This window comes from Canis lupus, chromosome 5, assembly GCF_048164855.1.
Source record: "Canis lupus baileyi chromosome 5, mCanLup2.hap1, whole genome shotgun sequence".
In the NCBI taxonomy this organism is placed as follows: domain Eukaryota; kingdom Metazoa; phylum Chordata; class Mammalia; order Carnivora; family Canidae; genus Canis; species Canis lupus.
Window position 1 is genome coordinate 5493487 of NC_132842.1, and position 15576 is coordinate 5509062.

A 15576-nucleotide genomic window follows, 5' to 3' on the forward strand; every position below is an offset into this window, starting at 1 on the left:
TATTAACTGATTTGCCAGTACCTTCTTTGAAAAACAGATTTTTCAGGCTCCCAGCAAGAAGAATGGCTAATTTTTTTTTTTTAAGATTTTACTTATGTATTCATGAGAGACACACAGAGAGAGGCAGAGGCATAGGCAGAGGAAGAAGCAGGCTCCCCAAAGGGGCCTGATGGGGGATTCGATACCAGGACCCCAGGATCACAACCTGACCTGAAGGCAGAAACTCAACCACTGAGCCACCCAGGAGCCCCAAGAATGCCTAATGTTAATACTGGAGAGCTTCTCTACCTCTAGACATATTCCTCAGTCCTTATACCTCTCTTTTCGTTTCAGGCAACATCACTGGTCTTTGCATAGTGGGACTTAAGTTTCAGCATCACTCTGGGAAAACAGAACTCTTGAGGAGCTGACTCCCATTTCAACAGCTGGCACTTATTTAGGAATAGCAGACCACCCTGTGCTTCCAATCAACTGAGAAGAGGAACTTTTCTAATGACAACCAGACTGAGAAACTAAGCTGCTTTTTAAATAAAGTTGCTTTTATTAGCATAGCAAGTGTCCCCAGGCTCCTGGATGGCTCAGTCAGTGAAGTTGGTGAAGTGATATACTTTGGCTCAGGTCATGATCCCAGGGTCCTGAGGCTGAGGTCCATGTTGGATTCCCCACTTGGCATGGAGTGTTTCTCCCTCTCCCTCTACTCCTCCCTCTTGCGTGCGCTTTCTCACCAATAAGTAAATTTTTAAAATCTTAAAAAAAGGATAGAAGGTGTCCCAAACTACTTTACCCAAAATAAGCAGTACCACCTTGGGCAAGAGGGGTCCCTGCCCTGACTCCACTCTTTAGAAGGTCTCTGCTCTGACACTCACCCAGACACTCCCCTACTCACAGGGTGACAAGTCTATGGGGCCAATGGGATATGCCCACCTGAAGCCAATGACCCCCTACATTTCAGTCCACACTCCACACACCCAGGACCTTGGAATTCCCTGACTAAATGGCCCGGAGACTCTGCCCTATATTCATTCTCCTGCAGGTTTATGGCACTGCTAGCATGTGCATCCTAGGCCAGAGGGTGGCCGAGGGGCAGCTTTTTGCAAAGGAGTGATGGGTTGTATGGAGCCTGCTCTCTGGGCTGGAACATCCACATCATGCATGCAAGGCTCCCATGGCTCAGGATGGATGGGATGGATGGAGGGGGGAAGTCTAGGGGTTGGTCATAAGCAGTTCCAAGACACCATCTTGCACAGAACTCAAAGAAATCTAAGAATACTAAGTCTAAACTCTTAGGTCATTATGAAGGCAATAAGGTGGGAGGACAGAACACATTTAACTGCTTATTAATTTGATTTAGAACTTTAAATATACAGATATACGGTATATAAGCCTTCAATCTACAATTGCCCCAGGCCCTAATAAATATTGGGAGTTTGCACAGATGCCTGTCCTCCACTCCCTGTGGGATTCCACATTACCAACCCATCCTTTTATTCTCTTCTAGTCATCAGGGCTACTTAAAATGCAAAATAGAAATATAAAAGAATTTCTTTAGACCTTCTTTGACAAGGTGCTTAATTTTCTGGGAAACTTTCTCAGCTATAGGGCAGCCACAGTTGTTAATGAGTAGAACATAATCTCTCCTTTTCCTCATCCTGGATTTTCCTGCCCATGAGCTTACATCCTTTAAAGTCTACACACCCTGGGCCCTGGGCTAGAACAGGTGCCCATCTTGGACAACTCTGTCTCAGTCCTTAGGATACAGGGCTAAACACCCTTCCACAGCCTACAGTATCCTGGCTGTACTTCACTGACTACTGACCTCATGCCCCCAGGCACCCAGCCAAGCAGAATGTCCCCATGTCATTCATTTGTGCTCTGCATGGACTTCACTTTCTGAAGAATGCTGGTTACTACTTTTATTTTCACAGTAGTTCCTAGATACTTCTGTTCCTTCTGCCTATTACATCCAGCAGATAGCTCCTGGCCTTGCATCTCACCTACTGTCTCCTTCCCTGGCTTTATTCCAGGGATGCTCAAGAAATATTTCCTGGTCATTCTTGAGCAAATGCTTGGCATCCTGGGGAAGCTAGGGATTAAATCCTTATCCCCTTAATTTGTCCTGAACAACTTCAGGTAGCCTGAGGTTAGACTCCTATTCACACTTCTTTGAGTCCCTGCTCCAAACTTCTGAGATAGAGCACCACTGTCCCACACCAAGTCTGGCCTGGCTGCACTGTGATCACCCTAATCCAAGAGCACTGCAGATGCCTTCTGGAGAGTTGCTACCATCCTCCCAATTGCCTCCATTTCTTTTTTTTCTCTAGACTATTCTCTACAATGAAGCAAACTAAAATAATGATAATTATTACACTTTGTGTAGATGATAGCCTTTAATTCTCACCACACACTTCTAAAAACAAATTATCTCCATTTTCAGACAAAAAAAAATAGAGACTTGGTGAAGTTAGATGATTTGCTCCAGGGCCCACAGCTAACAAGCAATGGAGTCAGGATTCAAATCCCACCTGTCTGATTTTAGGATCCACAGTCTGGCCACTCCATGAGACTGCCTTCCAGAAAGAGGCAGTTTTGTAGAAGACAAGTTTGAACAGAAAATGCCATGTTCATGAAACTGAAAACCCTCAGCACGGTGTGGCAGGTCCATCAACTTGGCCTTGCACACTGTTGTCCCCATTCTCCACAGCAGCCTCAGTGGGCCTTTCTACTCCTTGAACAGGGCTTGATTCTGGGCCTCAATAATCCTACACTATGGCTTAGAATCTCCCCTCCTGCCTCTCTCCCTCATCTTGATTCCCTTGGCGAACATGAGAAACATTGCTTCCTTAGGGAGGCTGTCTCTGATCCAAGAACTGGAAGACCCTCCTGCTGGAGGCACCCAGTTATGATATATGCTTCAATGGCTATCATTAGCTAAGTGTCCTTACTGGTTGACAAGAAGTTCAATGGTACCCACCCTCCTTGAGCCTCCTAATAGTTGAAGATGAAAATGACACAGATTGTTATTTTATAAGAATTGTGACAGATTCAGAAGCAGGGAGACAGTTAACTGTGGGGGAGCCTAAGCCATCACTCAAGACTGGGGACCTTTAAACTGTGTCCCCCTTGGGGAATGTACTGAAGCTCCTCTAAGGGTACTCTAAGGGCATCGGTCTTCACATCCTAAACTTCAATGTGTACTCTTCTCCAAAGCGGATCTGCCTGTGAATGGAAGGCCCCTTCCCTACTTCACACACAAGAAAGGTACACCTCACAGCTACACAGAATCTCACTGCCCTGCGTGGGAAGCTCAAAGGCTCTGAGCAAAGGGATAACTTGAAACACGAGTGTTGTGAGAGGGAAAGACTCACCACTCAAAACAAATCTTTTTTGGAACTTATTAAACTCAACACCAAAGAAACAAACAATCCAATCATGAAATGGGCAAAAGACATGAAGAGAAATCTCACAGAGGAAGACATAGACATGGCCAACATGCACATGAGAAAATGCTCCGCATCACTTGCCATCAGGGAAATACAAATCAAAACCACAATGAGATACCACCTCACACCAGTGAGAATGGGGAAAATTAACAAGGCAGGAAACCACAAATGTTGGAGAGGATGTGGAGAAAGGGGAACCCTCTTACATTGTTGGTGGGAATGTGAACTGGTGCAGCCATTCTGGAAAACTGTGTGGAGGTTCCTCAAAGAGTTAAAAATAGACCTGCCCTACGACCCAGCAATTGCACTGTTGGGGATTTACCCCAAAGATTCGGATGCAATGAAATGCCGGGACACCTGCACCCCGATGTTTCTAGCAGCAATGGCCACAATAGCCAAACTGTGGAAGGAGCCTCGGTGTCCATCGAAAGATGAATGGATAAAGAAGATGTGGTCTATGTACACAATGGAATATTCCTCAGCCATTAGAAATGACAAATACCCACCATTTGCTTCAACATGGATGGAACTGGAGGGTATTATGCTGAGTGAAGTAAGTCAATCGGAGAAGGACAGACAGTGTATGTTCTCATTCATTTGGGGAATATAAATGGTGGTGGTGGGGAATATAAGGGAAGGGAGAAGAAATGTGTGGGAAATATCAGAAAGGGAGACAGAACATAAAGACTCCTAACTCTGGGAAACGAACTAGGGGTGGTGGAAGGGGAGGAGGGGGGGGGTGAATGGGTGACGGGCACTGAGGGGGACACTTGACGGGATGAGCAGTGGGTGTTATTCTGTATGTTGGTAAATTGAACACCAATAAAAAATTAATTTATTAAAAAAAAAAAAAGGAAGTCAAATGCTTTCTAACCCTGCTTCTACACGATGGAAAGCACCCAATCATCCTGTCAGGTGGTTTATGAAAAGAATCATCCTTGATTCTTCAGCGACAGATAACTTGGAAGGAATTCAAGAAACAGGATGGGATTGCTCTCACAAAGCTCTTCTGTTCTCATCCACTCATTTATGTGAACAAGGTTTCTCACCACTGATATCTATAAAAAATACTTAACTTCTATAGAAATAAAAAACAGCAATATAATTGATGCTGAACATTCATCCCTTTATCCTAGGACTAATCAGAGGGGAAAAATGTTTCATCTATTTATCTCATTAAGAGATGTTTCCCCCCAGATTTTTCCTTTTTAGGCTTAATATCAATATTTATAGCTTTAATGTTTTGAAATTGTTTTAACCAACTGTGTAACTTTTTAACACTTATGTGCCTTACAATGACAGGATATAAAAGATTACGTATCGGGATGCGTGGCTCAGTGGTTGAGCATCTGCCTTCAGCTCGGGTTGTGATCCCAGGGTCCTGGGATGGAGTCCCACATTGGGCTCCTGGCAGAAAGCCTGCTTCTCCCTCAGCCTATGTCTCTGCCTCTCTCTGTGTCTCTCATGAATAAACAAATATAATCTTTTTAAAAAAGATTACATATCAATTTATAAACAGTTTGTCGAAAAGAAGTATGAGAGAGATCAATTAGAGAATTATAAACATAAAAATACATTACAGTAGGAGAAACCTTTGTGGAGAAAATGGAATGGGAATATTTCAAGGGGAAAAACGAGGAACAATTAAAATTTCCCAAATGTTAAAAAAAAGCTTATTGTACAACACCACACCTTAATGTAAACTATGGACTTGGATGGTAATGGTGTATCAATGAAGGTTCAATGACTGTAACAAATACATCACTGTGGTGGGGGATGTTGATAGTGGGAGAGGCAATGTATGTGTAGAGAGTGTATAAGAATTTTCTCAATTTTACCATGAACTGAAAACTGTTCCAGAAAATAAAGTCTATTAAAAAAAAAAAAAAAGCTATTCATGTGCTGCTTACACGGATGCTGGTGGGAAATCAAATTGCCTGAAACTATATATTTTTTAAAGATTTTATTTATTTATTCATGAGAGAGAGAGAGGCAGAGACACAGGCAGAGGGAGAAGCAGGCTCCATGCAGGGAGCCCGATGTGGGACTTGATCCCAGGACTCCAGGACCACGCCCTGAGCCAAATGCAGGCACTAAACCGCTGAGCAACTCAAGCATCCCCTGAAACTGTATTTGGACTCCACTGGATATTTTTTAAAATGTCAAAATTCATAATATGTTGCTTATTGCACTATTTGCATCTACTTGAACTAGTGTTGAAAAACTCTGGATATGGGGTGCCTGGGTGGCTCAATCAGTTAAGCATCTGCCTTCATTCTCAGGTCATGATCCCAGAGTTCTGGGATCCAGCCCCACATTGCACTCCCTGCTCAGTGGGGAGTATGATTCTCTCTCCACCTCTGCTCGTGCACATAGTCTCTCAAACAAATAAAATAAAATCTTTTTTTTTTATTATTTTTTTTAATTTATTTTTTATTGGTGTTCAATTTACTAACATACAGAATAACCCCCAGTGCCCGTCACCCATTCACTCCCACCCCCCGCCCTCCTCCCCTTCTACCACCCCTAGTTCGTTTCCCAGAGTTAGCAGTCTTTACGTTCTGTCTCCCTAGCAGTCTTTACGTTCTGTCTCCCCAAATAAAATAAAATCTTAAAAAAGATCCTGGATGTCAACAAAGGTCTTACTGATTCTAATGCACTCTCAGTATTTAGTAGTGCTTAGGTTTTTATCTATCTTTAAGACTGTGGGGCCATTTGTCAGACTTTTCCAAGTTTCTTCTCTTTATTTCATTCCCAGCCAATTTTGCTTATTTGGCATCTATTCCTAAAGTTCTGGGTTTGGGTGAAATATGGATGAGTGAAGTGTATGTATGTAAAGCTGTTGCTTGATGCCCTTGGCCACTTCCCTGCTCCCAGCTAGGAAGACAAGGACCTAGTTGAGGAATGGTAGGTGCCCCTGGGGTCAAGCCAGCTCTGTCAAGCACTGAGATGGCAGGAATAAAACACTCCAGAGTCTGAATATAATGAATAGTACCCATGATTATTATCAGTGATTGTAGAACCTTCTGTCATATCATAACCTTCTGCAGATGGCATTTCACTCATCATCTCTACTTCCACGAATCATTTTTCTGCAAGATTGAAGCTTAAACATCAGCTTTGTGCACCTGTAAAGAGTAGGGCACACTCCATGCAACAGCTTCAGTCATGATAGCAAAGTTGGATTACACTATGGCAAGGAAATGCAGTCTAATATAAAAGAAAAGTAGGCATTGGTGGTTGCAATTGGATTTTTAAAAATAACCGAATGCTGAAAACTGACTAACTTTCCTGAAAATGCATTTTAAATGAATCCCATACAATTATGACTGCATGAACTGTGACTGGAAACATTCATTTCTGACTTGTTTTTTATTTTAATCAATATAGTATTTTGACAAGTTTCTTTCCCACCAGTTTATCTGAATGCACCGTCACTCTCTGTCTCTACCCTCACTCTCCATGGTCCAGCCATACAACTATTTCTCGTGACCTAAATGCACATCCTTTTTACTTCCTGGACTCTTCACACACCTATTGCTTAGAGTTGTCGCTTCCACTCTACTCTTCCCCTGACTAATTCCTACAAGTTTACCAGGTGATTGCTTGGGCATCAGTTTCTCCAGGTAAATTTCCCTGCCCTCCCTGTGCTCCACAGAAGCTGGTGCTCCATCTCATCTCACAGCTTTCCAGATCCGATTCCCTTCTTTGCCCTCCCATCCTCTTTTCTTTAACACTTATTTTGTTGCCTTTTCTTCTGGTTTATTTGGACCATATATCACCACCTTCTACTGAAGATAACAATTTTCCACAATTTTTTTCTGAATCCTAAGTTTATTAATTGTATTGATTTATTGTCTAGAAGGTCTTTCACATGCTATTTTCTGTCAGGTCCTACAGTATTCTGTCATAAACACAATGTTGGTTTTTCCTTTTAATTCACCCTAAATCAGGGCAAGATTGTTCTTTAGTCAGTATCTGTCAACAGGCAAAAATCTGTGGTTTGCCTTGAGCTGCACTCTCTTTGCATCTGTGCAGAGAGCATTTTTTTCCTTAGAGTTGGGACTGAGGGATTAACGGACTCCCCAGTTCCTAGTTTCATTGCTCTTCTAACCTTGGGTAATTTGAACTAATATAGTAATTTCAAAACTAAAACTCTCAGCATATATCTTCACGAAAGCTCTTCTGCACTATCAGTAGCACCTTGTGCACTAGGACTTAATCTTAAAACAGCACCATGCCACAGTCTCTGTCCTATGCCACTCTCATGTTAAAGCTGGAAGAGCAAAGATTATCTTCATTTTTGTATCCTCCATAAATAGCACAGGTTATACACGTAAACAGATACTCTACAACGTTTGCTAAATCTAAGCAAATGGAGTGAATTCTACTAAAGGCTCATCATATAAGTCAACATGAGAAAGATACTCAATATTCTGAAACCTTTTGGGAAGAACAGAGTCTGTCTTTTCCTTTTATAATTTCTGGTTAAATATCGTTCTTCACACACAGTTTCTAACTAACTCTTTTTTTTTAAAGATTTCATTTATTTGAGAAAGAGAATATATGTGTGTGAGCACAAGCAAGGGGAGAGGCAGAGGGAGAGAGAAAGGCAGAAGCAGATGCTCGCTGAACAGGGAGCCTGATGCAGGGCTTGATCCCAGCACCCTAGGATCATAACCTAAGCTGAAGGCAGATGCTTGACTGACTGAGCCACCCAGGTGCCACTCTAACTCTTGAAATAGTTCCTAGTCAGCACCCTAATCCAGCTGGGCCTGATGATCATGCTGTAGGCTCACAGATGTTGCTCTGACTAGTGAGTGGAAGCAGGTATCCATTACGTACTACTGTGTTCTGGGATTTGCCACCACGTAAGTGTTGACAATTACTTTTGAAAAATAACTAACAACCCAAGAGAAATACAGGATGTATTTGGATTTTTGAATCAACTGCTTGAGATACTGCTTGAGGACAAAATCTAAGACAATTAAGCAAAAGAATCTACAGGTTGTGTTTCCAGAAGAAAGTTTCTCCAGAAATACTCTTCCCTACTACAATTTGTTATTCTTTTGGTGTAAACTTAAAAAGTTGTTTCTGTTAAAAACTATCAAAGGGTCTCAATATGTAGCTCTTACAAAGGGACTGCAGATATTTCAAAATTACGAGGCCTCCCTTTTTAGGAGCCATGATATCAACATAGGAAAGGTCACAGTCTACTTCAAGAACAAGGAGAGAGCCCTAAGGTTAGCATGCTGAAGTAGTAGTAGTTATTCACACAGAGCACTAATCAGAAGATAGATTATCCAACCAAACACTGAGAAAATGGAAATACCTAAAATTAGCAGCTTCAAAAATGCTTCCACTTCCATTATGGTCTTTAAATGTGATTGTAAATTAGAACAATCCACTTATTTGGTTTTTAAGAACATATTATTATTCAGAAAAATTCAGCAGGAGGATTTCTGCTTCCTCCTATGATAGAGTAGCTTGTAGTTAGACCAAAGCTCCACAAAAGCCATCTGTGCAAAGGCTTTGGAGAGCTATGAAGGCAACCAGGACTCAAAGGGCCAAAATCCAAGAGAGAAAGGAACCACAAAGAGGTGCTGAGACATTCTGAGAGCCATATTTTCTCCCTGGTGAGAGGCTGAGAATCATGGGAGAGGATCTGAACAGGTACCTCACAGAAATGGAAATATTTACATGGATAATAGACATTTAAAAAGGTACTCAAATCATTGGCAATAAAAAATTCTACTTAAAACCAAAGGAAATACCACTACACATTCATACAGTATAACTTTTTTTTTTTTTTTCAATGGCAACACCAAGGGCTGGCGATGATTTGGAATGACAGAAATTCTCATACAATACTAACAAAGGCAAATCATCCAATCACTTTGGAAAACTGCTTGGCACTTTCTCCTAAGGTTAAATATGTGTATCACCTATGATCCAGCAATGGTATTTGTAGGCATATATACAAGAAAAAAGTCTACATATTTCAACAAAAGACAGGTACAAGAATGTCTTCAATAGCATTACTTGTTAAAGCCCTGAATTAGAAACAAATGTCCATCAATAATACAACAGATAAACTTATTTTGATATAATCACACAATGGAATACTAAATGCCAAAGGAAAAGAACAAACTATGCACTGCCGTATGCAACAACATGAATGAAGGTAAACACCAAAGAGTATTATGGTATGATTCTGTTTTATATAAAGTTCAAAAGCAGGAAAAACCAAGGCCAGAGAGGTCCAAATCATGATTCTCTTGGTAATGGGGATCAGGGGCATAAGTGAGTCTGCTGGCATACCACTTCTCGACATGGGTGGTGGTTAAATGGGATGTGCACTTTGTAAAAATTCATAGCATAGAGTTGTGTTTTGTGCACTGATTCATTAGATGCCACAGCAAGCTGCAGATTCACTGATATTCATTCTCCTCTTCCTCCTCTTGGTTAATACAATACTATAGACATGTGACATAACTCCTGGGCACCATTTTTATAGACTCAATGTGAAAGGTTCTTTGTGGAGGAATCGTACAAAGTGGTAACTCTGGATGTAACTACCAAATTTAGTTATGTGTATGGTTGTTCAGATAGAGATAGCATTTGTCAGCTCCTTGTGTAGCTCAATATTACCATGTGACTAAGTTCTAACCAATGGGATGGAGGCAGAAATAAAAGTGTCATTTCTAGGTCTTTCCAATAAGAAGCCTGGTTGTATACTTCCCTGGCTCTTTCTTCTCTCCCTAAGGACTGGAAGATGGCCAAGCAGAAAAGCTGCCTTGGGCACTGAGATAGAAGCCACCTGTTGAGGATGGCATAGCCTATCTATCCACTTATGCCTGGACTGGTATGTGAGGAAGAATCAATCTTCTAGGTGGTTCGAGCCACTGATTGTGGGAAGTCTCCTTGTTACAGAAGCTGAGATGGTACCCTAACTAATATAGGCATTAAAGCATGCCACTGAAGGTAGTTATGGTTTGAAAATTTTGTACAGTTGATCCCTAAACAACTCAGGTTTGAACTGCATGGTCCATTTATATACAGATTTAAAAAAATACAGTACTATAAATATATTTTCTCTTCCTTATGATTTTCTTAATAATGTTTTTTTTTCTACCTTTATTATTGTCAGAACACACTATATAATACATAACATACAAAATATGTGTTAATTGACTGTTTATGTTATTGGTAAGGCTTCTCAGTCAAGAGTAAGCTATTAGTAATTAAGTTTCTGAGGAGTGAGAAGTTATACACAGATTTTCTTTTTTTTTAAAGATTTTTTTGTTTTTTTTTAAAAAGATTTTATTTATTCATTCATGAAAGACAGAGAAAGAGAGAGAGAGAGAGAGAGAGAGAGAGAGGAAGAGACACAGGCAGAGGGAGAAGCAGGCTCCATGCCGGGAGCCCGATGTGGGACTCGATCCCGGGACTCTAGGATCATGCCCTGAGCTGAAGGCAGATGCTAAACCACTGAGCCACCCAGGGATCCCCGCATACACAGATTTTCAACTGCATGGGTGGTTGGCACCCTAAATTCCCTCCCCACCCCACTAAGTGTTCAGGGCCAACCATACTTTTACTGTTCAATATTTGTCAAAGACAATAGTATTTAATTGCTTTTTTGTCAGTGTGCCACCAAAAAACCTAGAGAAGACTCTACAAAAAAGCACAGTGTAGAGGAAAGAGTATTTTTCTCATGAGAAAGCTAAGAGTATCCTTCTATTTTTGCCTCTAGTGATATGGGTCTTTTTTTTTAAATTATTTATTTTAGAGAGTGAGCAGCAGCACCAGCCAAGAGAGAGGGAGAGAGTATTCTCAAGCAGACACTCTGCTGAGCACAGAACCCAAAGTGGGGGCTCGGTCCCAGGACCCTGAGATCATGACCTGAGCTGAAATCAACAGTTGGATGCTTAACTGACAGTCACCCAGGCACCCCAGGACTTGTTTTTTTTAACCTGTAAAATATAAAGGTGTCTGGATGTCCCCAACAATCTCATCTGTGTCTAACATTCTTTGACTTCCAAAAAAGTCTTAGTGACCCTCATGTAATTACAGTTGGCTAGAGGCCACCGTGGGAAAAGGTCTACACTTCTGTAACATCCTTGTACATATGACTTGAAGGAAGCCTTTTCAAATATGGAGAACAATGTTTTTTATTATGTGGCCTGTTTGTAGAATTAAATCATAATAAACTGGACATTTTCTAGGTGCTCTCTTTAATTATTCCAGCATCAATAAGCACCAAATATTAGCAACAACAAAAAGCAATGTCTTTAAAACATGAAGCATTAATGACTCTTAATGCAACACAGTATACCGAATTAATGTAGCCAAATGGAAATAAGGACAGAAGAAGAGGATTAGTCAACAGACAGATATGCTTTGGACGCTGAATCCAAAGAAACAAATTGGTTTCTTTTCTGTTTAAATCTTTCAAGGATCTATTAGTTTACATATGATATAAGAATTGGGTTTGTGTTTTCTGAAAGGAATAAATTTGCATTATTTTGTGAGACAATGAATGATGTTTGTTAGTACATAGGTAAGACTAAAAAAATATCCTCCATACTTTATGTGGTTTAACTATATACAAGTTATCTTACCTGGGGGTTCTTAAATACAGCATATTTTTCCTCTTTCTCCAAAAACAGCACTTTATTTTCTGTGTCTCTTGTCCAGTCTGATAGGACTTCAATAACATTTTCATGGTCTTCAAAAATCCTTTCTGATGAAACAAGAAAGCATTCTTTCAGACTCAAGACATTAGGGTTTCCAACAGAGAAATAAGCTAGTATTGAGTTAAACACAATGCTTTCTACCTCTCATTGGTTTTTAGAAATTCTTCACTCTTACATAATGCCACACTGTAACACTCCTATTATGTTTCTTCTTCAGTGCCAGGTCTTCAACTTATTTTCCATAAAAAAGTACAGCAGATGAACATACAATATTGTGACAATAGCCAGTCACTTCACTTTTCTCTTAGCATTTTTTACTTTAAATAGTCCAGATGGAGGTAGACATCTTATTCATAAAAAGGACCATGAAGCAATAATTGACTAAACAACTCTGAATGAAGCTGTGAGACATGTGACATGTTCTCTAAAATATTACCCCAAAGACTCTAAAAACAATATATGCATATCTGAGCCAAATGTAAACATAAAGGAAGGCTTTTCATTTCTCTATTTGACTCAGGGAGTTAAAAAAAAATCCTTCAAGAGGTTGTTTCAACAGAGACCTTTTCCTCCAGAAAAAAAAAATTCACTGAAAGCTTCTAAGGCAGGCAATTCTGGATTCCATCAAGCTCTCCTGAGAGAAAAAAAAACTGTTCCAAGTGATTTTGACAATGAGAAGTAAAAAGAATCTTTCTTTAATTGCTTTTTTACCTTTTTTTTCCTCTCCATCAATTTCTACCAACTATCCTTTGCTCTTTAGGACTGAGCCTCTTCAACTAGATAAAATGAGTGGGGATGGTAGAAGGGGAAACATTGATGTATGACAGAGTTACACTATAGTTTAAAGAAGGAAACTCTAAAGATATATTAGCTGACAGATATCCAAGCCCCCCCACCCCACCCACCCCCCGCCCCGGTTTGCACAGTTTACTAAGCATGCAGTAAGAGGTATCATCCTGTCACTTTCTCTTCCTTATGGGACCACTAGAGAAGTGGCAGTAATAATGCTGACATGCCCCAAGGTGTGGTCACTTGCTACAATCCAAGCCTCTTCACAGAGAAATGAGGAGGCAAGCACTGAATGTGACATAAGAGGAGAGTGATTTATGGGAAGTCTTGAGAGCCTTGAACCAAATTCTTCTTAATAAGAAACCAAACCCATCATAAAGGAAACCCACAGGTTCTTGGAGGAGTTTATCACTGGGGATGGGACTTACCAATTTGTAGTTCTGGGTAGATTTCATAAAGACACCAGTCTACATTGCAGTCACAATGGGTTTTCTCAAAAAGGTTGTCTAGAACATCTCGGGCCAATTGCCGCTCATCCACCATTAATGACTTAGTGCTGTTATCATTCATATGTACCTTGACAACAAGCTGAGGATAAAGCCACAGAGCAGCCAGTAAATTTCAGCAACTGGAGAAGGTCATGAAGATGAAGATTTCAAAGCTGCTATTGTTTCTGTGAATTTAAGTAAGAGTGTGGGGATCCCTGGGTGGCGCAGCGGTTTGACGCCTGCCTTTGGCCCAGGGCACGATCCTGGAGACCCAGGATCGAATCCCACATCAGGCTCCCGGTGCATGGAGCCTGCTTCTCCCTCTGCCTATGTCTCTGCCTCTCTCTCTCTCTCTCTCTCCCTGTGTGACTATCATAAATAAATAAATAAAAATTAAAAAAAAATAAGTAAGAGTGTGTCCTGCAAAGTCACTCAGTATGAACTGATATGCTCAGTACTTGTCTAAGGCACTAAGGATACAGAGGTAGAGAAAGTAATTCACAAAAACAAAAACAGAACAAAACAAACCACACATAATCAAGTCCTTGCCAGCCTTCAGGCACTCCACATTCTGGTGAAAGAGAAAACAAACAGAATCAAAGTGATGGCTTCCTACTTTCATAACATCTTCCTGGCACTTATTCAGATTTATACTGGAGCCAAGAAGCATTTGATTGAAAGTGTATCTATAATACATTCTTCTCTTTTGCTTAGCTGAAGTTGAGTCCTATTTCATGCAACCCAAGGGTTCTAAGATACACTTAGATTAACCATGCTGGTTAATCTACAATTCTCTTGAAGGTCAGCAGTGCAAGTGACACAGCATGCTTACGGGGGCAAATAGGCTGTGTTACAGCAGAATATGTTTGAGATTAGAGGTGGATTAGGCAAAATGAATGAAGACAGAGAAACTAGCTATTATGAAGGCACACAGGCAAATCAGTGATCAAGCTTACTTTTCATTTCATTAAAAAAATATTCTCCAGCACTGATTTTACCATCAAATTGGAATTTATCCCAATACAGATCTGCAGGGTTCGATGGGAGCAGAATTTACTCATATTCAGTAAGGACATAGGACTTTACTGTTTTCTTCTGGGCAACTTGGCAAAGTTATTAGACCTTCTGACTCCTCCCTCCCCAGAGAGACCATGATTCTGATGTAATACAATAGAATTAATTCATGAAATAATACAGCCAGAGTTTGGATTTTCTTTGACACCTGTGTATTTGTAGTGCATTTCTGATTACAGTAGTTGTTATTTATGAGTGCTACAGGTTATAATGGGGCCATCTATTTAGTCTTTAAAAGGAACACTGGAAATGTGCCCACTAAGTCTCAATTTACTACACATGTATGTTAAGGGAAGATTTTCTACGACTCTTTCTGGGAAGATCTGTGCTCTTATTCTTTACTAAGATCCCTGATCCTACCTAATTAAGTGGGAAGTAGCTTTAGTTAGAGTCAATCAAGTTAGAGTCTATCTTTGAATGCAAGACCTTTCCCTTTCCAGACAACACTGCCCTCAATGACCATCAGCCTGCGGTGCCTGCTAACTCAACACACTATACACACCAACAGAGAATGCCTGGAAACATCACCAACCAGAACCACTTGATAATACTCTTGCTTAAATTTCTATTCTAACTTGAAAAGAGAAGTGTGAAACAGCTAAAGACAAGTTCTGCCTATCCTGTTGGTCCATGGTTGGTGCTGGTTACTCACACGTGAGACTTACCATTATCAAACAAGGGGACAAAGGCCTGGAGAGGCCAGACTACTGGTAATATTTCTTCCTCCCCAAAAGTGTGCATTAGGTTCTGAGCCCCTGAGAAAGTGCCCCTCCTGTCCTACTTCCACGTAATCAGAATGTTTTCAAGATCAGATTATGTGGAAGTGGGACAGGAGGGGCACTTTCTTAGGGGCTCAGAACCTAACGCACACTTTTGTGAAATGTTCTGGGGGACACCTGGGTGGCTCAGCGGTTTGGCACCTGCCTTCGGCCCAGGGCCTGCCTGATCCTGGAGTCTCGAGACCGAGTCCCACATCAGTTTCCCTGCATGGAGCCTGCTTCTCCTCTGTCTGTGTCTGTGCCTCTCTCTCTCTGTGTCTCTCATGAATAAATAAATAAAATGTTTAAAAAAAAAAGAAAACATTCT

General features: G+C 40.8%; 1 protein-coding gene and 1 long non-coding RNA gene across 4 annotated transcripts in view; one reads left to right on the top strand and one right to left on the bottom strand.

Annotated features, from left to right (window-relative positions):
* Positions 1 to 551, top strand: part of LOC140633173 (uncharacterized) — a 31609-nt gene extending 31058 nt beyond the window's left edge. Inside the window, exon 3 of the long non-coding RNA XR_012030789.1 lies at positions 334 to 551. This is a non-coding gene — a long non-coding RNA (uncharacterized lncRNA). The remainder of the gene's footprint in view (positions 1 to 333) is intronic.
* Positions 1 to 15576, bottom strand: part of APBB1IP (amyloid beta precursor protein binding family B member 1 interacting protein) — a 107471-nt gene that overhangs the window by 37784 nt on the left and 54111 nt on the right. For all 3 annotated transcript variants that reach the window (XM_072825265.1, XM_072825264.1, XM_072825263.1), the window contains exons 6-7: positions 13357 to 13516; positions 12065 to 12186 (exon numbers count right to left, since the gene is read on the bottom strand). In XM_072825265.1, coding sequence (XP_072681366.1) covers positions 12065 to 12186; positions 13357 to 13516 — 282 coding nt within the window. The remainder of the gene's footprint in view (positions 1 to 12064; positions 12187 to 13356; positions 13517 to 15576) is intronic.